Source organism: Prionailurus bengalensis, chromosome B4, assembly GCF_016509475.1.
Source record: "Prionailurus bengalensis isolate Pbe53 chromosome B4, Fcat_Pben_1.1_paternal_pri, whole genome shotgun sequence".
Classification (NCBI taxonomy): Eukaryota; Metazoa; Chordata; class Mammalia; order Carnivora; family Felidae; genus Prionailurus; species Prionailurus bengalensis.
This window is the reverse complement of record NC_057358.1, coordinates 14,037,874-14,064,139: the sequence shown is the minus strand read 5'-3', so window position 1 is coordinate 14,064,139 and position 26,266 is coordinate 14,037,874. Positions and strand designations below refer to the sequence as shown.

Sequence of the window (26,266 nt, the reverse complement as noted above, 5' to 3'; positions counted from 1 at the left end):
GATTTCAGAGACGTGCTTTCCACTGAAATTGTTGTGTTCGTGTTTTTCCAAGGGTAAGGTCCGAGTGAGGGGCTCTCTGCCCCTCGTCCCCACTGACCCCTGGAGCCTGCAGGATGCAGCCCGCCCACCCATGTGTCACAGTGGGGAGGGGAGGTGGCACTGGTCTGGTGCCGAGAGTGGGGACGAGGGGGCTGCCATTTCTAGGATCGGGAGCATTTTGGAATGGGAGCCTCTGCTCGCCTCCGTCTGTACACATCCAGCGTGTTCTCACCTCTGCCCATCCTCCATGCTGTTCCCTCTGCCTGGACTTGACAAACAGTGGCCAGGCTTTGAAGTTGACTTGAATCCTCTCCTGACAGACCTCTGCGTGAGCTCCGTCAATGTCACCCTATGCCCGCATGACACACAGAGCTAAAAAAAATCAGAGACACCAAAAACCACCAGTTGGAAAATATGTAATAATTCCTTGTCAGTAAAAGACTGGTTCTCAGCCAACAGTGCACTGGGCACTAACATGGCCCCTAGTCCTAGTGAATGGAAAGCAGCAGACTCTGAAGTCCTGAATCATTTCTTGTATCCCCTCTTGTTTTCCCCACACTTCTGACGCGAAAACCAGAGGCTGTTCTGGGTTAAATCCTGCTAGGTGAGGAGGTGACTGCATTTCCCAGAAACGCTTCTATTGAATTTCACTGAACTGTCTAGGGCTTTGCATAAGCGGATCTTGGGTCCTTCTGAAAAAGCTTTTTACACGTGCAGCATCTGATCCATTCTGTAGAATGCTGACAGATTTCTGGGGACCGATCAAGATGACCTGGTGATTTGTTACTCGCTTTTGTGGCACCTGTCCGTCTGTGGAACCTGCCTTCAGAAATGTTTCTTCATACTTTAATTTTTGTATGAAGGTGCAATTAATGCATCTGTAATTGGCCATCAGATAAAAATGTGTGGTAGCCACTCTGAGTAAGCATTACTGGGAGAGAATGTTGACTTACAGGCCTAAGAGAAAGTAGTATTTCACGGAACAGGAAAACGTATGATTTGAGACCATCAAGAACCCTGTACCCAGTCTCCCCAATAAATGATGCACAAGCATAAAACCCTAACTTGGAGGGGCGACCTCATTCCTCAGAGCTCACTAATTTTTCTGTGCCCCGTTTCCAAGAGCTCTTGAATAAATTATGAAATCCGAGACGATGGGCAAGGGAGAAGAACACAGAGACATAGGACTATTGATTTTAGAGGAGTTTGTTTTATTTTAAAATGACTGTTATTTCAAGGGGGGGAAGAAAGAAGGCCTTAGAAGGTTACGTGCACCCTCTTCCCACTGAAATAACTAATACTTGATGTGGGAAGAATCAGACCTTGCCTGAGCCCCGCCGGGAAAGGCGGTGTGCTGGCTCACAGCCCAGGAGGGCGTGGGCACATGGGGTCCGCTTAGCACCCCGACATCTCATCAGCCAGGTGCCTGTGTCCAGTTTCACATCGTGCACAGCCTCTCTTCTTCCCCACGGTTGCTTGCCTGCCTCCCTCCTGTTTGATAAAATGCATCTAAGAGATTACGGCTTTGTGTGACGGCCTGGCCCACGCACGCCAGGGTAAGGTGGCAGGTCGTCACGAGAGTTCAGCAAAAGTGCATGGAGCCCACAGATGGGATTGGAGAATGTTCTTCAGGCTGGTCTCCCCGGAGTGTCCTCGTTCAGAGGACACTGTCCGGTTCAGAAGGGGTTTCCAGAGTCGTCAATAGAGAAACCTGGCCACGGAGAGATTTGGGCCACTTCCCCATTGTCCAGCCATGTCCACCTGCTCCATAGCGTCCTGGCGTCACATGGGGCAGCCTCCTTGCACAGGCCATAGACACTGCACCTTCAGAGAATCACAGTCCCCACTCTGGTTGCTAAGAGATTTCTTGCACACAACGGTTCTGACATTCCCAAGCGGTTCTCAAGAAACGACTTCCGCTAGTAACTCTAGGAAGACAGGGAGGTGTCAGTAGAATGACTAACACCCAGTGAAGTTGGTAGCAGGATGCAAAGCCAGGCAGAACCCGAGATGCTATTTGAGCGAAACCCCTCATATTAGAAGGGATGAGTCCGGGGCCTCCTAAGCTTGGTCCAGTGGTGCTGCCCCCTCCCCCTGCTGCCTTTGCCTGACACCTGTCTTTATTCAGACGTGACAGCAGCCTGGTAACATCAAGAGGGAACAAGAAGGAAAGTCCTCACTGTATACAGAACTCAGTGTTTCCTGTAGAGTTGCAGTCTTATAACAAGGGCTGGAACAGAAACAATGGATTCCTTCAAAGTATGGATCGTTCCAGAATAAAGAAAGTGGGAGGATACAAGGGAGGGTATTTTGGAAGGCGTGGGATAGGAGTGGGCATTGAGCGGAGCACTGAGAAAGCAGGTACAGCTGCCTGCTGGGTCTTCGAACAGAGAACTTTTCAAAGAACATTAAATCTCCAGAACCTAATGTATGTAACTTTAAATTAATAAGCCCTTTTGTGCGATGCTGTGATTACTTCTGAATTTAGAGCTGAGCCTGTTTCTTTCCCTCGACTCCTAGGTAAAGCATCTAGTCCAGATAACGCAGATAAGGAAAACAAATCCCAGAGGAGCAGAGTAGCCTGCCTGAGGCCACAGATACAGCTAGTGGTGCCTCTGGGACTAGAACCCGGCTCCCTGGGCCGGGAATGTGCAAGAAAATAGGAAGGGAGGATTGAAAGGTGATGAATGGGGATCAGGAGGCAGAGTTAAGTGGGAGGAAAGGCTGGATGATGAGTCTGAAAGGCGTTCCTGCCCTCCCTGCTGCTTCCCTCTCCTGCCTCGGGTTTGCTGAAAGCAGCACTTCCGGGTTTGAAAACGTTATCGATAAGTTGTTTATACAGAGTCTAGTAAGTTACTTAATTTCTCTTTGCTTGCAGTTCTGTCCCATCCAGAGGGTCTAACAGAACCTGGGGAGCTACACTGTAGACCCGGCTTTGCCTCCACGTCCCCTGTGGACACTTGGCACTGCTTTAGGTCTCATCCCAGCAGATATTTTGACCAGAAATATCGTAAATTCTGGGTTTTGGCTCTCTGTGCCCTAAAGAGAAAAGGCCAGACTAAAAGGTTTCAGAACTTGAGCCTGGGATTCCAACATGGACCTTTTGACAAAATTCCTATTACCGTGCCCGTCCCTTCAATGACAAACAGATGGCCATAAATCGTAGAAGGTAGTGCTGTTGTGACCTATATGTAATTTGCTCTACAAAGGGTTTGGCCATCACTTGTGTTGAAAACTCTAAAATTCACTACAGTTGCTCTAAATGTTTACATCTAGTCCTAAGTGGTGGTTTGCATTAGCTCAGGTAGTTGATGGGTAGATAACCTATGTAAGCAGCTTAATAAGAAATCCTATAGATTATATTCTAATGGAGCTTAAATTTTTTTATCACTGTGCGTTTGTCATTGTGCTCAAGATTTAAAATTACGACGTAAACATTTTGTGTGATATTATATTTCACTGCAGAAAAATTGCTCTACGATGGATCGCTTAAGTATATAAATATAATATCGCTGTCCTCAGCAGTCCCTAATTTATGTATAAAGTAGGCAGTCGTTAAAGGCTTGGCTTGGAGAAAAGGCCCCTGATGTAGAATAATTGGCATGTTAAATTCCTTTTAAGCAGATCAAAATAACAGTGGCACCTAAAATTAACTCCTAAATCTTTCAAGGCCGAGCTTTCAGTAGGGTGCTTTGAGTACAAGTAAGTTAATATTTTGAGGCACTCCTTGAAAAAACAGCCCCCCCCCCTTCTTTTTGAAAGCAGCCTCTAATGTAAAACATTTGGTTTCATTATGGCGATCTGCCAAGTCATTAACGTGTGTGGGTCTCACTTTGTGCGGGGGTTGATTTCAGGGATTTCTACACTTACCCTACTCTGACACCACAGAGGAGTCTCTTCCTTTCGAGGCCCTTTCTGAAAGCAAAGCTCAGTAGTTAGAGGCAGCAAACCTGAGAGCTTCGATCCCAGAGCCCACCATGCCCTTGGGGCCAGTTCCCATTTCTCCCCTCTCTGGGCCGGTTTCTCTGTGTGTAAAATGTGGATGTTACTTACCTTATGGAGCCGTGGTGAGGTATCTGTACATATAAAGTGGTGAGGATTTTATACACGTAAAGTGCTCCGTCTAGTCCCTGGCACATAGGAGGTACTCGGTGAATGGTTAGATGTTGCTATTTTCTCGCAAACGTTTGCGGCAGCCCCACATAGGGCCCTTCTGTGCACCTGATGGATACTCCCTCTTGCTTCCAGGAAACGGCACCAGGTATGACCTGACCCCAGTCACGGCCGTCAGTGTCCACTTGCTCAGCAGTGATGGAACGCCAGTGCTGGTGGACGGCCCCATTTATGTCACCGTGCCCCTGGCCACCCAGAGCAGTCTGAGGCACAATGCCTATGTCGCGGCGTGGCGATTTGACCAGAAGCTGGGTAAGCAAGACTCCAGTGATTGGCTAGCAGGTGACTTCATTCCTGTTTGATTTTTCCTTTTAAGATATCTGTGCAAGTCTCCTTTCCTTGAAGTTACCGAATTCTGCTGCCCACAGCGTATCGCATGGTTTCTGGTAGGTGAAGCTTACTCCAGTGTGCCAGGCAGGCACCTCTTGGGAGGGTTGTTTTTGTTTCTGTGTGTACATTTAAGTCAGTTTACTTGAATCTTTAAAGGATATTAGAGCTAAAATTGGCTCCCCTGATCTTTATCATTTTATGCTCTGGGTTCTCTGATCCCTCGTGGTCATGTGGTTTTCTGTTTCATGAAAAAGGAAAAACACTGCCAACAACACACCAGAAGAGAAAATAAAAATTACCCACAATACCACCACCTAGAGAAAAAACACGAATAGCATTTGGGATTATATCCTTCTGGTCATTTTGCCATGCACACACGTGTTCGGTATCTATTGCTGCTTAACAAATTGCCCTAAAACGTAGCGGCTTTCAACAACCGTGCACATCTCCTGCGTCACATGTCGAGAGGGTCAGGAATCCAGACACAACTAGCTGGGTGGTTCTGGGTCGGGTTCTCCAACAAGGTAGCCGTCTGGAGGGCGGGGGGAGGGGGGGTGCGTTGCTAGTGACTGCACGTCCAGTCTCACTCACGGGTGTTTTGCAGGCCTTAGCTCCTCACTAGCTGCTGGCCAGAGCCCTCAGTTCCTTGCCATGTGGGTCTCTCCACAGGGCGGCCCACAACATGGGCACTTGCTTTCACTGGAGCCAATGATCCAGAGGAAAAACAAAATAAAATAAAAATACAGAAACACAAGTGGGCAAAGCAGAAGTCAACAGTCTTCTATAGCCTCATGTGAAAATGACAAACCATCGCTTCTTTCCGTGCACCGTTGGTCACGGAGCCCGGTGCTGGTACTATGTGGGGCAGACGGCACAGGCGTGTAGACACCGGGAGGTGGGGATCACTGGGGTCCTCTCAGAAAGGTTGGCTTCCACAAAATAGATTTTTAAGAGAAACGAGATTATATGCTAGGTACTCCTCTATAACTTGCTTTTAAGAATCGCTTGTATATCATAAACATCTTTCCGTGGCATCAGCTGTTACTCTGCAATGTCAAAATTGATGATTGCATAGCATTTCATTATGTGGATGTGTCATACTTTGGTTGCTCCCTACCCTGTAACTGGAGAAAACATTACTATTCTTACCGGTGCTGTGATAAATATCTCTGTAGCTAAATCTTTAGGCACGGCCATGATTATTTCCACAGGATAATGTTTTAGAGGAGGTGGAGCTGTTGGATTAAAAACATGCATGGGGACGGGGCACCTGGGTGGCTCAGTCGGGTGGAGCATACAACTCTTGATCTCAGGGTGGTGAGTTCAAGCTCCATGTTGGACACGGAACGTACTTAAAAAAATTTTTTTGGGGGCGCCTGGGTGGTGCAGTCGGTTAAGTGTCCGACTTCAGCCAGGTCACGATCTCGCGGTCCGTGAGTTTGAGCCTCGCGTCAGGCTCTGGGCTGATGGCTCGGAGCCTGGAGCCTGTTTCCGATTCTGTGTCTCCCTCTCTCTCTGCCCCTCCTCTGTTCATGCTCTGTCTCTCTCTGTCCCAAAAATAAATAAACGTTGAAAAAAAAAATTTTTTTTTTAACGTGTATAAAATTCTAGGAGTGCCAGGGGTCCCTGGCTGGTTTGGTCAGTTGAGCATCTGACTCTTGGTTTTGGCTCAGGTCATGATCCCAGGGTCATGGAATCGAGCCCCACGTCAGGCTCTGTGCCGAGGGTGTAGCCTGCTTGGAATTCTCTCTCTTTCCCTCTGTCCCTCTCCCCACCCTTCTCAAATTCAATAAATAAGTAAATAAGTCCAAAATTCTAAAGCTTTTAATACATGTTTTCACATTTTTCTCTGGGAAGTTTCACATTTGACGATCATCACGACATGATGGGCACACGCACTCGTGTGCTTAGATTTTCATACCACCTGCATTCCTGTACCCCTTCGGTTCTTAGCAGGGGTCGATGGTTGATATCAAATGTGTTTTCAAAGATAACCTCTTTCCTTGAGTAGTCAAATTAGAGTTCTGGGAATTTATATTTGAAAATAAACGCCCGTTGGGTATTCAGGGTTTGGTGGGGTTTTGTTTCGTTTTGCTTTGCTTTCCAAATAACTACTAACAGGCGCCATAATTATTTGTGTGGAATTCACTGATTTTCCCAGACGTACTAAACTTGATGTTGAGGAATGGGTGGTGCCACTGCAGTAACATATCCTGCACTGGGACAGACGTGCTAACCGCTGATGTGTGTTCTCCACAGTGTAGTGACTTTTTGAGGCTCTGTGATGAAGGTCAGGTCGTAAGGAGCCCTGCGCCTCCCAGGAGAAGACAGATCGGGAGGGGTGTGACTGAGAGAATCTCAGAAGACCACAGGAGAAAGTAGCAAGCAGAAGGGAGACAGCTTGTATTCCGTCTCCTGAAAGCCTGGTTCTGCTCCTTGTAAAGCTGTAGGTCCCACTTGGAGCGAATCACCATGCCTGTTTTCTCATTTGTGCAAGACATGCTTTTGTCGGGGCTCCTATTCCCTTTTATATTCTGCTTCTCTCCCCGGACCTCCCAGTTGGCCCCAAATGTGCCCGGGAGCAGCAGCATGGCATGTGCTTAAGAGCCAGGGCTCTGGGGACACCCTGGATTGGGATTCCAGCTCAGCTACCCACTGGCTGTGTGCCCCTGGGGCGAGTTACTTCACGTCTCTGGGCCATAGTTGCCTCAACTGTGACATGGGGTTGGTAATAATAGTACCTCATATTGTTACAAAGGGCGTATCAGAGTTCTCCAGAGAAACAGAACCAATAGGATATGTGTGTGTACCCCAAAAAAAGGAACGAGAGGGATTTATTTCAAGGCAGGGGCAACTAGATTTGTGGAGGCGGACAAGTCCAAAATCTGCAGGGTGGGCCAGCAGGCTGGAGACCCAGAGAAGAGTTGATGTTGCAGTTTGAGCCCGAAGGTAGTCTGCTGGCAGAATCTCTTCCTCAAGGGAGCTCAGTCTTTTTCTTAGTGCCTTCAACTTACTAGATGAGGCCCGCCCACCTTATGAAGAGTAATCTGCTTCACTCAGCCTCCTGATTTATATGTTAATCGCATTTTATTTTTTATGTTAATCTCATTTTAAAAATGCCTTCACGGCAACTTCCATACGTGTTTGACCGAGTATCTTGAGACCATGGCCTAGCTGAGCTGACACAAAAAATGAACCACGCCAAGGACTAAATGAGTTAATGTCTGTGAGAAGTATAGTACACTGCCTGGGACATAGCAAGGACTCCCTAAGGGTTTATAAAGTCAGCAGAAGGCTTCCTGTTCTGTAGGCTTTCACGGGCCGTGCCTCCCAAACCGCTTTCCCAGATTTCCCCTTAGCCCAGATCTCTCAAAGGATTGCTCTCCACATGCGGCTTCCTCAACCCGCCGCAGTCCCGCTTCTGCTGCCCACTCTCTGGAAACAAATGTCACTGAGGTCACCAGCAGCTGCGTGACAAGGCAGGTGACTTCCTTCAGTGTCTCTGCAGCGTTTGGTGGCTTCTGTTCCTCTGTGAAGGGCTCTCCTCTGTTGGCTGTCTGACTCAGTGTCCCCCTGGGTCATCCTCGTCTGCTGGCCGCTGGCCTACGCCCTACGCCCAGCTCCCAGCTTACCTCGTATCACTTGCTGGGGCATCTAATCACTTCACACACTTCCACAGCCCCCTGTGCACCCAAGTCTGTTCTCTGCTCTCTGTTCCTGACCTTCCATTAGACATTGGCTGGTGGATGTGCCTTAGGACCCTCAGGTCCGACATGCCTCAAATTGAGCACATCCACTGCCCTCACTCCAGCATTTAAACCTCTTCGTTCCTGCGTTTCCTCTCTTGATTAAGGGTATCACGCACCAGACCATCGAAGTAGAAACCTCGGAGTTATCCCCACTTTATTCTTTTGCTTCACCTCTCCGCCTGCAGCCATGTGTGGTCCCTTCCAAAGTCCTGTTGCTGTCACATCAGCGTTTCTCAACCTTCCCCTCTCCCCTCCTTCTCTGTGTCACTTCCGCCTTGGTTCAGACTCTTCCCACTTCTTTGACCTATTCCAGCAAGAGTCTGCCTGCCTTCCGCCTCTGCGTCCCTCCACTAGCTCTTGTGTATCGCTGTTTGGGTTATCTTTTAGGGGCGCCTGGGGGGCTCATTCGGTTGAGCATCCCGACTTCGGCTGAAGCCATGATCTCGCTGTTCGTGAACTCGAGCCCCACATCGGGCTCGCTGCTGTCAGCCTGTCAGCACAGGGCCTGCTTTGGATCCTCTGTCCCCCTCTCACCCTGCCCCGCCCCCACTTGTGTTCCCTCAAAAATAAACATTAGAAGAAACTTTGAAAGCATGGATCACTTCCCCTCGTGAGATGGTCTCTCAGCTACTCACGGTGAAGCAGTCCGCCCTCCTCCCGGCACAGCGGCTCAACGGTGTCATCAGAGCCAGCTCTGCCGGTCATTCGGCCTCACTTCCAGCGCCGTCTTCTGCACGCCCACCGTTGCTCCCCCGCCGGACTGTTCACCCTACCCCCGGGTGTGCTTCGCTGTGACGGTGTAACTTCTCACATCCCATGAGCAGGATCTCAGTTTTGCAGTCCCTCTGTCCGTCCCCTAAACAGTAACGTAGCCCCCTCTCAGTTACAGTGTGTATATTGCAGTGACACTAGAAATGCATGGGGATGGGGCCTTGTAGTTTCTTGGTTATCAGGGCAGTTTAGTAGACTCTGATACAACATTTGTACTTGAGATGACTACATACAGGGGCGCCTGGGGGCCTCAGTCGATTATGCATCCCACTTCGGCTCGGGTCACAATCTTATGAGTTCGAGCCCCACGTCGGGCTCTGTGCTGACAGTGCGGAGCCTGCTTGGAATTCTCTCTCTCCCCCTCTCTCTCCGCCCCTACCCCACCTGCACTTTTTCCCTCTCTCTGTCTCTCAAAATAAGTAAACTTAAGAAAAAGAGGTAGGATAACTTCTTAAAAAAAAAAAAAAAGATGACTGGGGCGCCTGGGTGACTCAGTCGGTTAAGCGTCCAACTTCAGCTCAGGTCATGATCTCACAGTTCATGAATTCAAGCCCTGCTTCGGGCTCTGTGCTGACAGTGCAGAGCCTGCTTGGGATTCTTTCTCTGTCCCTCTCTCTCTCCGCCCCTTCCCCACTTGCACTTTCTCTCTCGCACAAAATAAATAAACTTTAAAAAAAGAGAGGTAGAATAACTTGTTTAAAAAGAGAGAGAGAGATGGCTATATACATAGACAACAATGGTATACATACATAGAGAGAGAGACACTGTGATCACTGGTCCTTCTGAGGGAGCCAGGAGGAATCAGAACTAGAGGACATGGGAACCTGATAGTGGAAGCAGAGATTAGAGCAACATACTTTAATACGGAGGAAGGGGCCATAAGCCAAGGAAACAGGTTTTTCCCCTCAGAGCCCCCAGATGGAGCCCGCCCTTCTGACACCTTGCCTTCAGCTCAGTGAAACTGACTTCAGACTTGACTTTCAGAACTGTAAGAGAATACAGTTGTGTTGTTTTAAGCCCCCAAGGCTGTGGTCACTTATTATAGGAGCAACAGGAAATTAATACGATTACAGGAGTCCATGAAAACGAAGAAATGCACATTGTTATGCAGCCTCTGAGATGTAAGATATCCGGTTTCTGGGAATAATCCCCACAGCATTGAGCCTTCTGCCATTGGGAATTCTTGTTGGATAATTGATCTGTTTCCTTTATTTTTTTTTTAATTTTATTTTTTATTTTTTAAAATTTACATCCAAATTAGCATATAGTGAAACAATGATTTCAGGAGTAGATTCCTTAATGCCCCTTACCCATTTAGCCCATCCCCCCTCCCGCAACCCTTAGTTTGTTCTCCATATTTATAAGTCCCTTCTGTTTTGTCCCCCTCCCTATTTTATATTATTTTTGTTTCCCTTCCCTTATGTTCATCTGTTTTGTCTCTTAAAGTCCTTCTATGAGTGAAGTCATATGATTTTTGTCTTTCTCTGACTAATTTCACTTAGCATAATACCCTCCAGTTCCATCCACGTAGTTGCAAATGGCAAGATTTCATTCTTTTTGATTGCCGAGTAATACTCCATTGTGTGTGTGTGTGTGTGTGTGTGTGTATGTATATACATATGTATATACATATATATATACACACATATATATATATATATACACATATATATACCATATTTTCTTTATCCATTCATCCATCAATGGGCATTTGGGCTCTTTCCATACTTTGGCTATTGTTGATAGTGCTGCTATAAACAAGGGGGTGCATGTGTCCCTTCGAAACAGCACACCTGTATCCCGTGGATAAATGCCTAGTAGTGCAATTGCTGGGTCATAGGGTAGTTCTATTTTTACTTTTTTGAGGAACCTCCATATTGTTTTCCAGAGTGGCTGCACCAGCTTGCATTGCCACCAGCAGTGCAAAAGAGATCCTCTTTCTCTGCATCCTCGCCAACCTCTGTTGTTGACGGAGTTGTTAATGTGAGCCATTCTGACAGGTGTAAAGTGGTATCTCATTGTGGTTTTGATTTGTATTTCCCTGATGATGAGTGATGTGGAGCAATTTTTCATGTGTCGGTTGGCCATCTGGATGTCTTCCTTGGAGAAGTGTCTATTCATGTCTAAATGATCTTTTTAACCTAGCATCTACTGCAAAAAGCATAACTGCCAAATTCCTGGTTATAACAGATTGTATGTGTACACAGAAAAGCCAACGTTTGGATAGTCATTCAAAAATAATCAAATGAATTAAAATACGTTTTCTGAAAACCTTAAGATTGGATGGACATTTCAAAGAAACCATGTTCTCTTCAACTTCCTCAACTCAGGAGAAGCTACATATTTCATAAGGTTGTTGTTTTTTCTACTGTTTTTTCCTTTACTATTAAGGTTTTTATTTTGTTATGTTTAGTCAATAATATCATTCTTTAAGTAGAAACTAAGTTATCTCTGGACGCCTGGGTAGCTCAGTCAGTTAAGCACCCGACTTCGGCTCAGGTCACAATCTCACGGCTTCTGAGTTCGAGCCCTGCGTCGGGCTCTGTGCTGACAGCTCAGAGCCTGGAGCCTGCTTTGAGTTCTGTATCTCCCTCTCTCTCTGCCTCTCCCCCTCTAGCGGTCCGTCTCTGTCTCTCAGAAATGAATAAACGTTAAAACAATTTTTTTTAAGAAATTAAGTTATCTTGGGGCGCCTGGGTGGCGCAGTCGGTTAAGCGTCCGACTTCAGCCAGGTCACGATCTCGCGGTCTGTGAGTTCGAGCCCCGCGTCGGGCTCTGGGCTGATGGCTCGGAGCCTGGAGCCTGTTTCCGATTCTGTGTCTCCCTCTCTCTCTGCCCCTCCCCCGTTCATGCTCTGTCTCTCTCTGTCCCAAAAATAAATAAACATTGAAAAAAAAAAAAAAAAAAGAAATTAAGTTATCTTGGTTAAATGAAAAGTTCCAAGACTGTATTACCAGATCAGGAAAAAAGTAGGAACACATCTTAAGCATCTAACACTACTTACTAATTAGCAGCTACTTATGATTAATTCAAACACAAGAATCACTCCAAACCATTTTAGCACTTTAAAGTATCTGCTTTTGAAGTAAATCAAAGTAACTGTAGTTCCAAACAGTCAAACAGCCACATACAACAATCTGTGAATCCATTACAAATAATTGGGGCGCCTGGGTGGCTGAGTCAGTTAAGCGTCCGGCTTCGGCTCAGGTCATGATCTCACAGTTTGTGAGTTCGAGGCCCGCGTCGGGCTCTGTGCTGACAGCTCAGAGCCTGGAGCCTGCTTCGGATTCTCTGTCTCCCTCTCTCTCTGCCCCTCCCTTGCTCGCACTCTGTCTCTCTCTCAAAAATAAACAAACATTAAAAAAAATTAAAAAAAAAAAAAAAGAATTGTTCACCCAAATCAGGGCCGGCAGACAACATGTTGCAAAGCTAAGAATGGTTTTTACATTTTTAGATGATTTAAGAAAGAATCTAAAGAAGGAAAGTATCTCATGACACATGAAAATTACATGAAATTCAAATGTAAACAACCCTCAATAAAGTTTTATTGGATGCTATGGACAGAATGTTTGTATTCCCCCTCCCCAAAATTCATATGTCAAAATCCTAAACTGCAGTGTGTTTGGAAGTGGAGCCTTTAAAAGGGGGTGATTAGATCATGAGGGTGGAACCCTCATGAATGGGACTAATGTGCTTATAAAAGAGACCCCAGAGAGTTCCCTCATCCCTTCCAACCTGTAAGGACACAGCAAGAAGACGCCATCTTTGAACCAGGAAGCAGGGTTTCAGGAGACATTGATTCTTACAGCACCTTGATCTTGGACTTCCCAGCCTCCAGAGCTATGAGCCATGAATATCTCTAACTCATAAGCCACTCAGTTTGTTATTTTTTTATAGCAGCCCAAAGAGACTAAGATACTGGAGAATAAGCATACCCGTTTCTGTATGGTCTGCACGAGTGCTATCTCATCACACTGGAGGGTTGAGTAGTTGTGACAGAGACTGGATGTCCCCACAAACTGAAAATACTTACTTGTCTGACTTACACAGAAGACTGTTGTGATTCCTTGATCTAAAAGGCATTAACAGGGAAGCTCTTACCATTTTAGTGTTAGAATGCAAGTAGATTCAGGGCGCCTGGGCGGTTAGGTCAGTTAAGCGTCTGACTTCGGCTCAGGTCATGATCTCACAGTTCATGAGTTCGAGCCCCACGTCGAGCTGTCAGCACAGAGCCTGAAACCTGCTTCAGATTCTGTGTCTCCTCTCTCCCTCTGCCCCTCCCCTGCTCATGCTCACTCGCTCGCTCTCTCAAAAATAAGTAAACGTTAAAAAATTTTTAGAAAATGCGAGTAGATTGTACGCTCTGCAGGGCCAAAGTGGGGTGACTGGTGTGGCCACAGTACTTGCTGCTGTCCGGGTAGCCCTCCAGCATTTTGCCAGGAGGGCGTATGGATGCTCAGAGGGGTAACAGCTCGTTATAGGGCAAGACTTCAAACTCCGTAAAGAAAGATGACGTTGTTTTTAGTCCCGTGGGACTTCTATTTGAAAAATACATCTGCATTTTGACACTAACTCAAATACTCCAATCCAGGACTGCCAGATAACTTAGTTTACTCTTAGGACAAAGACCAATCAGTGCTCCCTTTCAAACACCATTATTAGAGTGCCGTCAGTGTTTGGTGTCACCATTTATCACTGTGGCCTTCTTTTTCTTTTTTTAATGGCTGCGATTGCCTTTTTTTTTCCCCCTCCCTTTTGGAACAGGCGAAAATTTTTCCATGAACATTAGCATCTCCATGCTTCAACCCACACAGTTCATCAGAGGGTGACCTAATAGATCAGCACTCTCTTAGAGCATAAGTAAAGTTGGATTTTGTTTAGTCAGTCAGAGCAGTATGAACTGGGCCATTGTTATATGCGCTCTCCATAAAAATGGTCTTTTTTAGAAGTGCAACTTGCGATATGCTAGAATTATACCTCGGCTGCATTTACATGCAGCAACTGAACATGTTGTGTTAAAATGCACTTGATTGTGTTGCAAGGGAGGACTGTGTAGTGAGCCTAAGTCTTTCTTTGGGGGAATTAGCGGATTTCCTTCGCTTATGATCTTCTAACTTTCTGTTGGAAAATAGAACAATGCCTGTGTCAGGGGGACGGGCTAACGTAGACAGACACGCGTTCTCATCCATATGTGCTGGGGCGCACTTTGTCCTTGGAAGAAAGCAGTTTTCCTTCGCCGGTCTGGCAAACGAAGTGTCATTGGTCATGGTGAATGCATCTTAGCGGAGGCTTTCTGGGCAATGGGAGATGATTATGTCAGCTCGCTTTTGCAGGCATTTACTCTCTCGCCTATAAGTGGGACAGCAGATGGCTGTCCCGTGTTCCGGGTTGTCAGACCGTGATCTGACTCGTTGCCCTGGGGAATGGTCACTTCTGAGCATGCAAACCAGGTCAGTGGTTTGGATTTCAAGTGACTGACTGACATTGACTGGCACAGAAATCAACATTCCGGATCCTGTAGGTGATGAGTTTCTGCTATTTAATGGTAACTTGGGTTACTGGCTTTGAATACGCTCATTCTAATGAGACGACAGAAATAAAAGCATCTTCTAAGCGGAGCTACGTTGTAGAATCCAGTTTTAACTGCCTTCCCAAAACACGGCCTGCAGAGTGTGTGTGGGTTGCTATAGAAATGGCAGTTACCGAACCGCCTCTGATCATGTATGGTGTGTATGTATCAGGCACTCAGGATCCCACTCATAACTGGCCTATAGCGGATTTGTCTCCGCTTCAGATGGCAAACGTTACTGCTAATGCTGCGCTCTTTGAACTAGTCCATTTAGGTAAGTCACAGCCAGCCCACCCTTGAAGGCGGGGCTTGATTTAAAATATAGATCTGGATGTTTTTCCACTTCATCGGTTATTGGGGGAATAGGAAGGGATGGGAGCAATGCCCTGGTCCTGTTGTCCGAGAGGAGTGCTGTCAGGCCGAGGAACATGCGCACAGTTGCCCGTGGGGAGAACAGATACACAGTGATCTCAGAACATGGCCATTTGTTTTTCAATGTTGCCTAGCAACTAAAAAAAAAAAAAACACATTCGTGTGATATCAGTCCATTCCTAGGAATCATTAAGCCTTTTGTGTTTGTCACCACCCTCTAGCCCCGAAATGAGAATTTTCAGAAAATAATGCCATCACGTTAACATTAACCGTATTGTAGTTGTGGTTCGGGGACCATATTTGTTTTAAAATACTATTCTTACAAACTTAATCTCCCTAAAGTGTCATTTTATATACAGAACTAGAACCTTCCATGCTTACGTTTAACTGAAACAGTTTTTGGCAAGCTTTACAAATGACACTTGCCCACTTTGTGGTCTTAGAGTGTGGTATAGATCAGTATGTTCCCCTGGAAAGGAAATGTGTCTTACCGTCGACTTCTCATTACCACTTAGGGAATATTCACATTGTGGATTATCTGGGGGCAAATTTGTATCCTCCTGCCGGCTTCCCGAACACCTAGAAACCTCGGAGCCCCCGTGCTTTGCTGCCTCTTGGCCTGAGTTTTAAGCATGGCATCTAACATGCTCATTCTAAGACCAGCCTAGGTGAAGAAGAGGAAGGTGGAGCTGCCATAATTTACTTCAAAACCAAATAATAATAAAAATTAATTGTAATGTTTATTTTTGAGAGAGAGACAGAGTACAAGCAGGGGAGGGGCAGAGAGAGGGAGACACAGAATCCAAAGCAGGTTCCAGGCTCTGAGCTGTCAGTACAGAGCCCAATGCAGGGCTTGAACTTGAGAACCTCAAGATCATGACCTGAGTCGAATTCAGATGCCTAACCGACTGAGCCACCCAGGCGCCCCCAAACCAAATAATTTTAAAATGTCTTCTGTTTTCAGTTATCTCCACTGAAGTGGATAATTAAAGGAAAAGGTGTGTGTGTTTTTTTTAGTTTATTTATTTTGAGAGAATGTGTGCATGAGCAGGGGCGGGGCAGAGAGAGCAAATCCGAAGCGGCCTCCACACTGTCAGCACAGAGCCTGGTGTGGGGCTCAGTCCCACAAACCGTGAGATCGTGACCTGAGCCAAAACCAAGAGTCGGATGCTTGACCGACTGAGCCACCCAGGCACCCCAAAGGGAAAGGTATTTTCGATAGAAGACTACACTAGTAGTCTGGCATCTATCAGGAGTCGACAGGATATAGGCAGCATGAAGCCCAGCAGTTGAGACAGCTTGGACTTGGACACTGGTTCCTCCTAGTAACCAACTAAGTTACTAGCTGTGATGTTGAGCAAATCCTTTAACAGCCCATGAAATGGAAAAGCAACTGGTACTCAGTAAAGAGCTCTGTGCAATTTCGCCATTATGATTATAATCATCACTGCCTATCATGGGGCCCATATTTAGTTTGTGCATCTTGGGTGAAGCATGATAGAAGAAAGAAGGACAGGTACAGTGAAGTCCTAGCACCTTCAATATCCACTCTCAGCCAAGGCAGCGTTAGCTGGTAGGCCGCAGGTATCCAACCTGATTGGCTGGTACCTCGTTTCCCGTTTCCACCAGTTGTTCCATGGTTTGAAGGGCATTGCTGTTTTCCTATTTCCAAATAACTCTTACAGTCCAGGATAGGTAATGCCTTTAGTCTGAGCAAAGCAAGAATAAGTCCCCTGGTGTGCCGGGCAAGTGTTTGCCCGGGAGCAAGTCTGGCCCGCTGCCTGGTGCCTGAACTTCAGCCCAGCCCTGCTCTTCCTTCTCGCAGCTCCATGCCCTGGGTCTTGACGGCAGCTCATGTTGTCCCCACTTCACAGGTGAGGACGCCGAGGAGGAGGGCTTGGGATGGACGAAGGTCCCAATGTCCAGGCTTTCCTGAGTAAGATTCCAGGTTTTTCAAACTAGAACCTGTTGGCCCAGAGAGCTTCTCTTGGGGAATGGGAATTGTCCACAAGGATTTTAAAATCTGAGGCTTGGGTTTTGATGATAATCTTATACGACGTAACATGAAAAATACTCTGTGTCATCAGGATTCGGTACAGAATTTAAAGCCATCGGATACTCTCATTGCCTGGATGTACACTTATGAATAGACTGTTGGGTAGGATAGAATCATGGAGAGAAAACTGAACCGGGGCAGCTGCCGTACATCAAGGACCCCACCATATTAAGGAAAAGTAATTTCAAAGTATGTTGAAAGAGGAAAATTTCTTGGCAAGTTCAGCTAGAAAAAGGTGGCAGGAGAGTCGAATCGTAGGCACACCAACGCTCAAAAGAAGCCTCACCCTACGCTGTCATGTTCATGTTGCAAGTGATAAGTGCCCTTTGGTCATCAGGTACTACATTAAATTGCTGTTTTTATCTTAATTTTATTTTGAAATTTTACAGCCTGCTTCTCTTTGTTTTATAAGCTTGTTTTGGTTTCATACTTCTATATGAGCTATACTGTTATATTAGGATATGTTTAACACATAATTTTTTTAAGTTTATTTATTTATTTTGAGAGAGAGAGAGAGAGAGCGCACACGCTCAGGCACAAGCTGGGGGAAGGCCAGAGAGAGAGGAGAGAGAGAATCCCAAGCAAGCTCCGCACTGCCAGCACAGAGCTCAACGCGAGGCTCAAACTCACAAACCGTGAGATCATGACCGGAGCCGAAATCAAGAGTTGGATGCATAACCAACTGAGCCCACCCAGGTGCCCCCCAACACATAATGACTTTTTAAACAAGTTGAACACATTGCATATGAATTTTTTTTTCCTCCTTCTACATTAATTTTGTGCCTTAATCAGGTCTGGAAGTCATCAGAAGGAAAGGTAGTCCAGGCCTGGTATCTAGGCAAAGCTTCCTCAGCATGCCACAGGTTTAATCTTGGAAATATATGCATTCCTGAGAACACCTTTTAGCTAGGTCATTTTACCTTTTAGAATAAAATTCTACTTCTTGTGGCTCTGCCCCTTGGGAAGTACCACCCTTGGACTGAGCAAGAGGGATGGCTGCTGTAAGCACCCCCTGCCCACTTTAGGGGACCTCACTCTGGCCCCCATCCAGCTGTGCCCTCTCCCCATGGGATAAGGTATCTACTGACCCAAAAGGATGTGGCCACCTGGAATCTGAGACCCCTTTCTAGAATACCCTCCAGGTAGCCTAGATCCCAGGGTTCCCTGCCCACACACCCTAAGCTGATTTCCAGGCACTCTGTTCTATGCCCTTCTCCCAGGGGCAGACCTCTCCGCCCATCTACACGTGCCATGTGCATACCCTCAGGCCAGAGGGTTGGCCAAGGAGTGCCTTCTGGCTGGGGCATGAGCTTGGACATGGAGTTGGAAGTCCACATCCATGGTCGTGAGGCGGGGTGTGAGTTGGGAAGGGGTATAGGCCGCAGACCAACTCTCCTCGTGCTCTTTGTTCCAGCATGTACTCTTTAAAGCACTGAAGAATTCTACCTTCAGCCCTAGCCTTTAGGTCCTATAAAGTTACAGTTGGGGAGGTAGGACACGTTTATGTAACCACATGATCACTTGCTCCATAACTTTTAAATATTTAGATATGTTGTAATCGACATCCATTTATACTCCTGTCTTGAGTTCTGCAAACGTTAGGGGTGAGCCTGTCCTTGGGAAAATCACTCGCTTCTCTGAGCCTAATGTCTGCAGTCTCAGATATAAGTTCTAGAATACCCACCTTTCAAGGTTGTAGAAGACTGAAAAGCGGTTATGTCCATAAAGCACCTAGCACGTCACCAGGCGTAGATGATGTCCTTACTATGTTGATTCTTTTTGTCCCTTATCTTGAATCACCCTGTTAAAATTGTTTGTATCGGGGCGCCTGAGTGGCTCAGTCGGTTAAGCATCAGACTGCGGCTCAGGTCATGATCTCACAGCTCGTGAGTTCGAGCCCCACGTCGGGCTCTGTGCTGACAGCTCAGAACCTGGAACCTGCTTCTGATTCTGTGTCTCCCTCTCTCTCTGCCCCTCCCCTGTTTGTGCTGTGTCTCTCTTGCTCTCTCAAAAATAAATAAACATCAAAAAATTTTTTTAATATTTAAAATTGTTTGTATTTACACACGTGCACACGCATACACAGAACGCACGCATAGAACAAACCCAGCCTACACAGGATGCGCGTCATTAGAGGTGTCTGCAGAAGCACCTTGCTCGCTCAGTGGTACGACGTGTAGATGGAGTTGTACATGGCAGGCCCAGTCATTTCAAGTGTGCAGTTTGAAGTGGGCCTCAATTGGAGGGGAAGAAACATAGGATCATCTGGGGAAAGGCTTTTCTTCTCCCACTCATTCTTAGCTGAGCGTATCCATTAACAAAGCAGGTATTGCCCTGAGGCAACGTTTTGCATCGCTTTCTCAAAGCAGCCCGGGAGGTGGGGAGCTACCAGCTTTCTTAATAAGAAAGAAGCCAAAACTCAGCACACTCAGCCCATGCACAGCATCCCAGGGAGCGCAGAAGGAGAGACGCAGAACATGATTCCCTTCGGACTTCAGATCCCTTCCTTTTCTAGTGTATCAGCTTTTTGTGCAATCCTGCTTCCATGCCAAGACTTGATGTGGCTTGCTAGAATAACGGACTAAATCTGGGAATGCAAAACACCCTGTTCCCAGGTGTGTTTGATTTGGCCCATACGGTCGGTTTGGGGGCAGTTGTTTGTTTGCTGTGTTTTAATTGACTGCCAACATTTAAAACTGAAAGATTTCCCATGGAGTTGTTTCCTTGGCTTCTCTTTTTTCAAGATGGAGCAGTCCATTCATTTTAGCAAATATCTATTGAACATCTTCTTTGTGCCATACTTAGTCTGCTCCAGGTCCTTGGAATAAGCCAATGACGTACCAAGCAAGGGAAGGTCTCTATGGTTATGAAGCTTTTGTTCTAAATGGAGACAGTGAGCCAGTTTGCTTCATACGACCTAAGTACCGTAAGACTGTTCAGTAGGGTGATGTCAGAGAGGATGATTGCTGGGCAGAGCCTTTGGAGCAGTGACATTTGAGCTGAGATCCTGTAGACATCTAGGAGCCTAATGGAAATATCTTGGGGCGGGAGGCAACATTCTGGGCAGAAAAAACGCAAAGGTCTTCAGGTCGAATCAATTTGGCCACATTAGCAGCCGGTTCCGTGAGTGGCATTGCCTCTTCAGGCAAGGGCAAGACAGCATCTGTAGGCGTTTGAATTTGCCAACTGGCAGTCTGGCCGGTAGTCTGACAAGTGACTAGATTATTTTTTAAATGTGTAGAAATATTTCTGAAGTGGCTTTAAACACGGGCTGCCCAGGTGACGCACCATGGCAACATCATGGGAAACGCCATCGGGGGTTTCCTTGAAAGAATCATGATTTAGAGCTTTGCTACTCCAAGCGTGGTCTGCAGACGGGGAGCGTGTTAGAACCGCAGACCCACTGAGTCAGAACCTGTATTTTAACAAGGCTTCCGATGTAACAGGCTCTTTAGCAAGCCCTGCTTGGGAACACCTTGCCGCATCTGTGAAGATGTTTGTAAACTTCTCTGTTATGCTCTCGTTCGTTTTGAGTGACTTTTCTAATGCTGGGGATTAGTGGCTGTGCCTTCTACGTCCCGGTCAGCTCCCCCAACCCAATCCCTTCTGACATATAATTGCAAGATGGATGTTGGATGTAGTGGATAATGAACAAAATTTCTCTCCATCTGGGCCTAATTAGCCTACACTCTAATACAGAGTATCAGAATAGAAATAGCTACTTTCTAGGAATTTATACATACCTGTTATAAATCCAAAATTCTCTCATTAAGTTTTATTAATGCTATTATGTATCCTAATACTTCTGGCTACCTATTTAAGGCATAGAACTTTCTATAACTTTGCCAGAATCTTTATGGCTTCCCATTACTGCTCTTTTCTAAAAACTCAGTTCTGTTAGTCTTCTGATAGCCCAGCTAAAGCTTAAAGGAAAAAAGAAGAATCAGTTGCTTAAAGTTATTTTTAAGAATCTACTTCTCAAAAATTACCCTAAAAATACCCAGGGAACATGCTGTAGCTGAATACAGACTCATTTCTTGTTTTAATTTCTAATAATTCAGCATATCTCTCTGTCTTTATGCTTCAAACAGAAGGTCTTTGGTTATAGTGAGTTGCCTTTAATTTTATTCTTATTTAAATCAGTCCTGAAATGTACTTGCCTGAAGCCGTAAGAATCCAACCATCTGTACATAACTTTTGCTCTTCAGTTTGATTGCTTTCAACAAGAACAGTTGGATAATTGACACCAGGTAAATACTTTGGTGTGTAATTAATGAGGACTGTATCCCCCTCACAAACTTCATGGAAAAATAATCCCAAAGAAGGAAACATAGCTACTCAAAGACATGGGCTTGAATTTGGGAAAAAATGACAAGGCTACTCCACAATATCATCAAAGTTTCTACTCCACTGGTAAATGTGACTTAGGGCCAATGGAGTTACACATTCTGACTTTAGTGAGTGATCCTGTCATAGTTTTGTAAAAGCATGCAACAAAGTAGATTTTTGACCTTGATACTTCTATGCTATACGTAGAAAAGTATAGTAGAGGTGATAGCCTTAGATAATGCAAACTAAAGCCCTGAAAGGTAAGGGATTTGGATTCTAGAGAAATCCAGCATATTCGGGGATCAGGAAAGACCCTGTGATCAAAATTGGCAATAAAGGGGCGCCTGGGTGGCTCAGTCAGTTGAGCATCTGACTCTTGATTCCGGCTCAGGTCATGATCCCAGGGTTGTGGAATCGAGCCCCACATCGGGCTCCACACTGAATGCAGAGTCTGCTTAAGATTCTCTCTCCCTCTTCCTTTGCCCTTCTTCCCTGCCCCCCTTGCATGTTCTCTCTAAAAATTAAAAAAAAAAAAAAAAAACTAGCAATAAGCAGCGGCACTTGCTAGGGATCTGAAAGGTACCTACTTCTTAAGAAATTGTTCTCAGAAAAAAAAAAAAGGAAGAAAGAAAAAGAAGATTCTTCTGAGAAGAGCCAGTGCCCCCACCATGCTGAAGGCTGTGCAAGAGCTACCACAGCTCGAGTGAGATGATTACTGGCCGCGGCCAGCAGCTGAGGAGCAAGACGGCCATGTGTTCCTACCAGGAAATTCACGCTTGTGTCACACATACGTGTGTCTCACCTCTCACCATAAATGTTCCCAGATATCTCACGGTGAAAATGTAGGCGGAAGAGTATAAATAGCTATTTGGCAGCGTGGATACTCAATACTCACCTTTTGACCAATAGAACTTCTCTGAGGTGGGTTTTCGGAGGGACTGTGGGATTTCTTCACGAGTGCCAGCTTACAGACCCGATAGAATTCACTCCGGTCTCTTTCAAGAGACACAGATCAATTAGAATATGTCAATTGACATATTCGTGCAATTGCACGAAGTAGAACACCCGACTACAAGTACGTGCCTGATGAGCCGTTTCTCGTTTCCACGACGAAAGCCACGTGAAACAGCCCCAGGATCGCTCCCAGGGCTGAAAGGTCTCGCCAGCGCCCTTCAGGCCCCACTGCTGTGCCGTCCTCGGGACGCCCAAGTTCATGTGGTGGCAGAGCTAGAATTCACATTCAGGGTTATGTTACGTGGAGAAGCCGTCCGTGTGATCAGTTGGCCCTTTATATGCCTGGCTTTTCTTCTGCCCCGGGTTCCGAGGTCTGACGCGGTGACAGTACCTCACCGTAAGTGTAATGACTTGTGTCCCTGTGCACTGCCTAATGCGCAAGGTGCCGGCTTCAACTTGTAACTAGTGAAGTTGTGGGCTTTCATTTGCAGTTTCGTTTGCAAAATCAGTAGTGCTCCTAATATCAGGGCTTGACGCTTGCTTCCAAACGCTGAGATGAGTTAGCATGGCTGCTAGAATAGGGACTTGCGGGCAGAGGACAGTACACATCGCAGGCAAGGGGAGAGAGGGAAGTCTGAGCCCTACAGGTTGTATTCAAACAAGACGTGGTTTGAGCCCTTTTCTCATGTTTCAGGGTTCTTTTCCCTTTTGATAGCCATTTGTTATACTTTTTAACTCACTTGCCTTTTTTTTAATAATTATTTATTTTGAGAGAGAGAGAGCGAGCATAGGCACACATATGCATAAGGGACGGGCAGAGAGAGGGAGAAAATCCCAAGCAGGCTCCTCGCGACGTGGGGGCTCGTGAAATCATGACCTGAGCCGAAAGCAAGAGTCAGGCGTTCAACCAACTGAGCCACCCAGGCACCCTTTAACTCACTTTTCTTTATATTTTGCAAATAAAGACTGATTTCATTACTGCTTGGGAACATAGCAAGAAGGCACCCTGGGTGATTGCTAAGAGAGCCCATCAGATCTTACAGACGAGCGGAAGGCATGTCTTTTTCTGCCTGTCAATAACTGTGTGTAATAATCTTTGTGGTTAAGCATAGCTTCCAAATTAAGAACTCACTGTGCTTTACGCGCGGTGAACCTTGCCAGCTGAATACATAACGAACTCATTTTTTAAAGATTAGAATGACTTTTCAACAAAGTATTTATTCCTGAAAATATCTCTAAATCTATTCTATTGTGCAAGGTTTAATTCTAGAAAATGATAATTCAGACAAAAACTGATCTGAGGGTGTAGTGTCGAAGGAAAGAAATACTGAACTTGGATTAGAACACCACTGTTGGATAATTGCTTCTGTTCCCCAGTCCCTCAAACTGCCTGTGGACGTTACTCGGACACGATTTTACTAAGGTGGGTCGTGTAGTTCTGGATAGAAGACCGCCCCAGTATAGATGTTGGGGGTCTTGATGGTGAGGGAGAAGATCTGATAACAGAAACACTGATAGCATTTAGGAAGGGAGGGAAGAAGGAAAGGAAGGAGGAACCAGGAGGGAGGGAGAGACAACATGGGAGGGTGTATCTAATGTAGGAGCAAACAAGTACAGTCCTCAGCTGGGACCTAAGGGCATGATATTTTTTTTTTAATTTAATGTTTATTTTTGAGAGAGAGAGACAGAGTGCAAGCAGGGGAGGGGCAGAGGGAGACACAGAATCTGAAGCAGGCTCCAGGCTCTGAGCTGTCAGCACAGTGTCCGACACGGGACTCGAACTCACAAACCATGAGATCATGACCTGAGCCAGATTCGGATGGGGCATCAATATTGGAGAAGCTAGCATTGTAGTTGATCATGATCATGGCCCTGAGTTATTGTGAAAAATCAAAATTGTATTCAATTTTATTTTATTTTTTGAAATTGCCTATTGATTGATGTATTTAATGTTCAGCTACGAATACATATTATAGCATAAGCTGGCAATTAAAATGTATGTATTTATTTGGGGGGGAGGGGCAGAGAAAGGGGGAGACAGAGAATCCTAGGCAGGCTCTGCATTGTCAGCGAGAGCCCAATGCAGGGCTCGATCTCACGAACTGTGAGACCTCAACCTGAGATGAAATTAAAGGTCAGACACTTAACCAACTGAGCCACCCAGGTGCCCCTATATTCAATTTTATAAGGCAGGAGTAAATGGTACTTTTTTAGACTATTTGTAAAACTTTGATTTCAAATTTTGGGAAATGAAACCCAAGTTGTATAGAAGAAGAACTTCCAGGCCCTGTTCAGGAGATGTCCTGGGGTTGCCACAGTGGGCAGTGTCAGGGCGGGGGGGGGGGGGGGGAGGGAAGGGGGAGGGGTGGTGTTCTCTTCATCTTCATGCAGAAAGCTTATCTTCCATCTTTTATATATAAATTTCTGCATAAGATTTCATCAAAGGGAGAGAGTTTAAATACTTTAGAAAACTATTTGAAAACTACCGACCTAGAAGTTTCAGTAATGCAGAATTTCATTCCTTGGTGATGCCAGAAGGGTTACTGTATAAGTTTCACCCACAGAGTCCCCAGTGATTGACGTGCCACAGACCTCAGTCACAGCAGAGAGGCGCCCAGTGCTGCCAGCCTGCTCCCAACAGACCCACTTAACAGCTGGCCAGCTGCTCGGTGCATTAGCAGCTGTGCGTGGAGCAGGTGGCCGCCTGGCTGGGCCAGTGGGGTGGGACAGGAGAAATCCCAGGTGCCTGCCTGCACACCTTCACCAGGTGACCCGCCTTGACCCGGTGCATGTCCCAGCGGCTGCCTTGACTGCCCGCTTGTGAAGAGGATCCTGAGTCTAGCAAGGCCTCCACGGGAAGTGGCGGGAAGGGGCTAGAAGGAATAGGCTGGAGCAAGGAGAAAGAGAAGCAGAGGCGTGAAGTGGGTGTAAGGAAGCAGCCGTGCTGGGCTGCTTTTGGGACATTAGAGGCTTCTCTGTGTCTGGACCACAGACGCTGCCCCATCCAGGAGGCAGGTGGGCAGGCTGGAGATCAGGCAGCTGGAGCTTTCCTCTGTCCACACCGCAGGAGCAACCCAGGCCCTCCGGTTCTGTCTGAGCAGCGCCTGAGACCCCCCCCCACCCAGACTGGCGGTATCCCCACCCTTGGCACCCTGGTCGCAGGTGCTGAGCTCCCGTGGCCCCATGGAACAGAAGAGACTTCACAGAGGTCTGTCTGCTCTGCCGTCCGGTATCCCCGGCTCCCGGACGGCGAGCACAAGAATCTCTTCCCATGTGTGTTGGCTCCTCAGGTGGGGAGGTCGCCCTCGTCCCGCGGCACCAGGATCTCACCCTAACGAGAAGCATATGCTCCAGTGCACAGCTCGGTAATTCTATTCCCCGCCGCTGACTTCCTCCCACCAAACACAGAAAGCTTGGAAATGGCTTTTGCCAATAACAGCATGATTGTTGAGTCCTGAGATAGTGTCACCCTTTAGTCACTGAAGACGTGTACGTTTTGCAGGCAACGTAGGCCAAAATAAATGCCTGTTTCCCCGCTGGCTTTGTTCCCTTACATTTGAATTTCAGCACACTTCTGTAAGGATCCCTTTCCTGATGACCACACCCAGCTTTTCACAGAAGGTCATCCGACACGACTTTTTGGGTTGCCTGCTGGGCTTTTCACTCGTTCTCGAGTACTATTCAGCTGGTACGCCAAGGAGATTTCTTGGTGCTGAGAAGACAAAAGGAATATAGGACCCAGGCCCAAACTCACGGAGGCTACGGTCTGACGGAGGAGGCCAGACGTTGGCGACTGAGGCAACGTGTGATTTGGAAAAGAGATGCAGTGACACGTGTCCCAGGAGGACGAGGACAAGGAAGATCCTTGAGTTCCGGAGGGACTCGGGATAAGCACATGACGTGACTTGAATCTTGAAAGATGGG

At 46.5% G+C, this 26,266-nt stretch overlaps 1 protein-coding gene across 2 annotated transcripts in view; it reads left to right on the top strand.

Annotated features, from left to right (window-relative positions):
- FAM171A1 (family with sequence similarity 171 member A1) overlaps positions 1 to 26,266 on the top strand; it is a 135,133-nt gene that overhangs the window by 97,660 nt on the left and 11,207 nt on the right. Inside the window, exon 5 of one of the 2 annotated variants that reach the window (XM_043563563.1) lies at positions 4,288 to 4,464. The exons of the other annotated variant lie outside the window; for it this stretch is intronic. Coding sequence (XP_043419498.1) covers positions 4,288 to 4,464 — 177 coding nt within the window. The remainder of the gene's footprint in view (positions 1 to 4,287; positions 4,465 to 26,266) is intronic. 2 annotated transcript variants of the gene reach the window in all.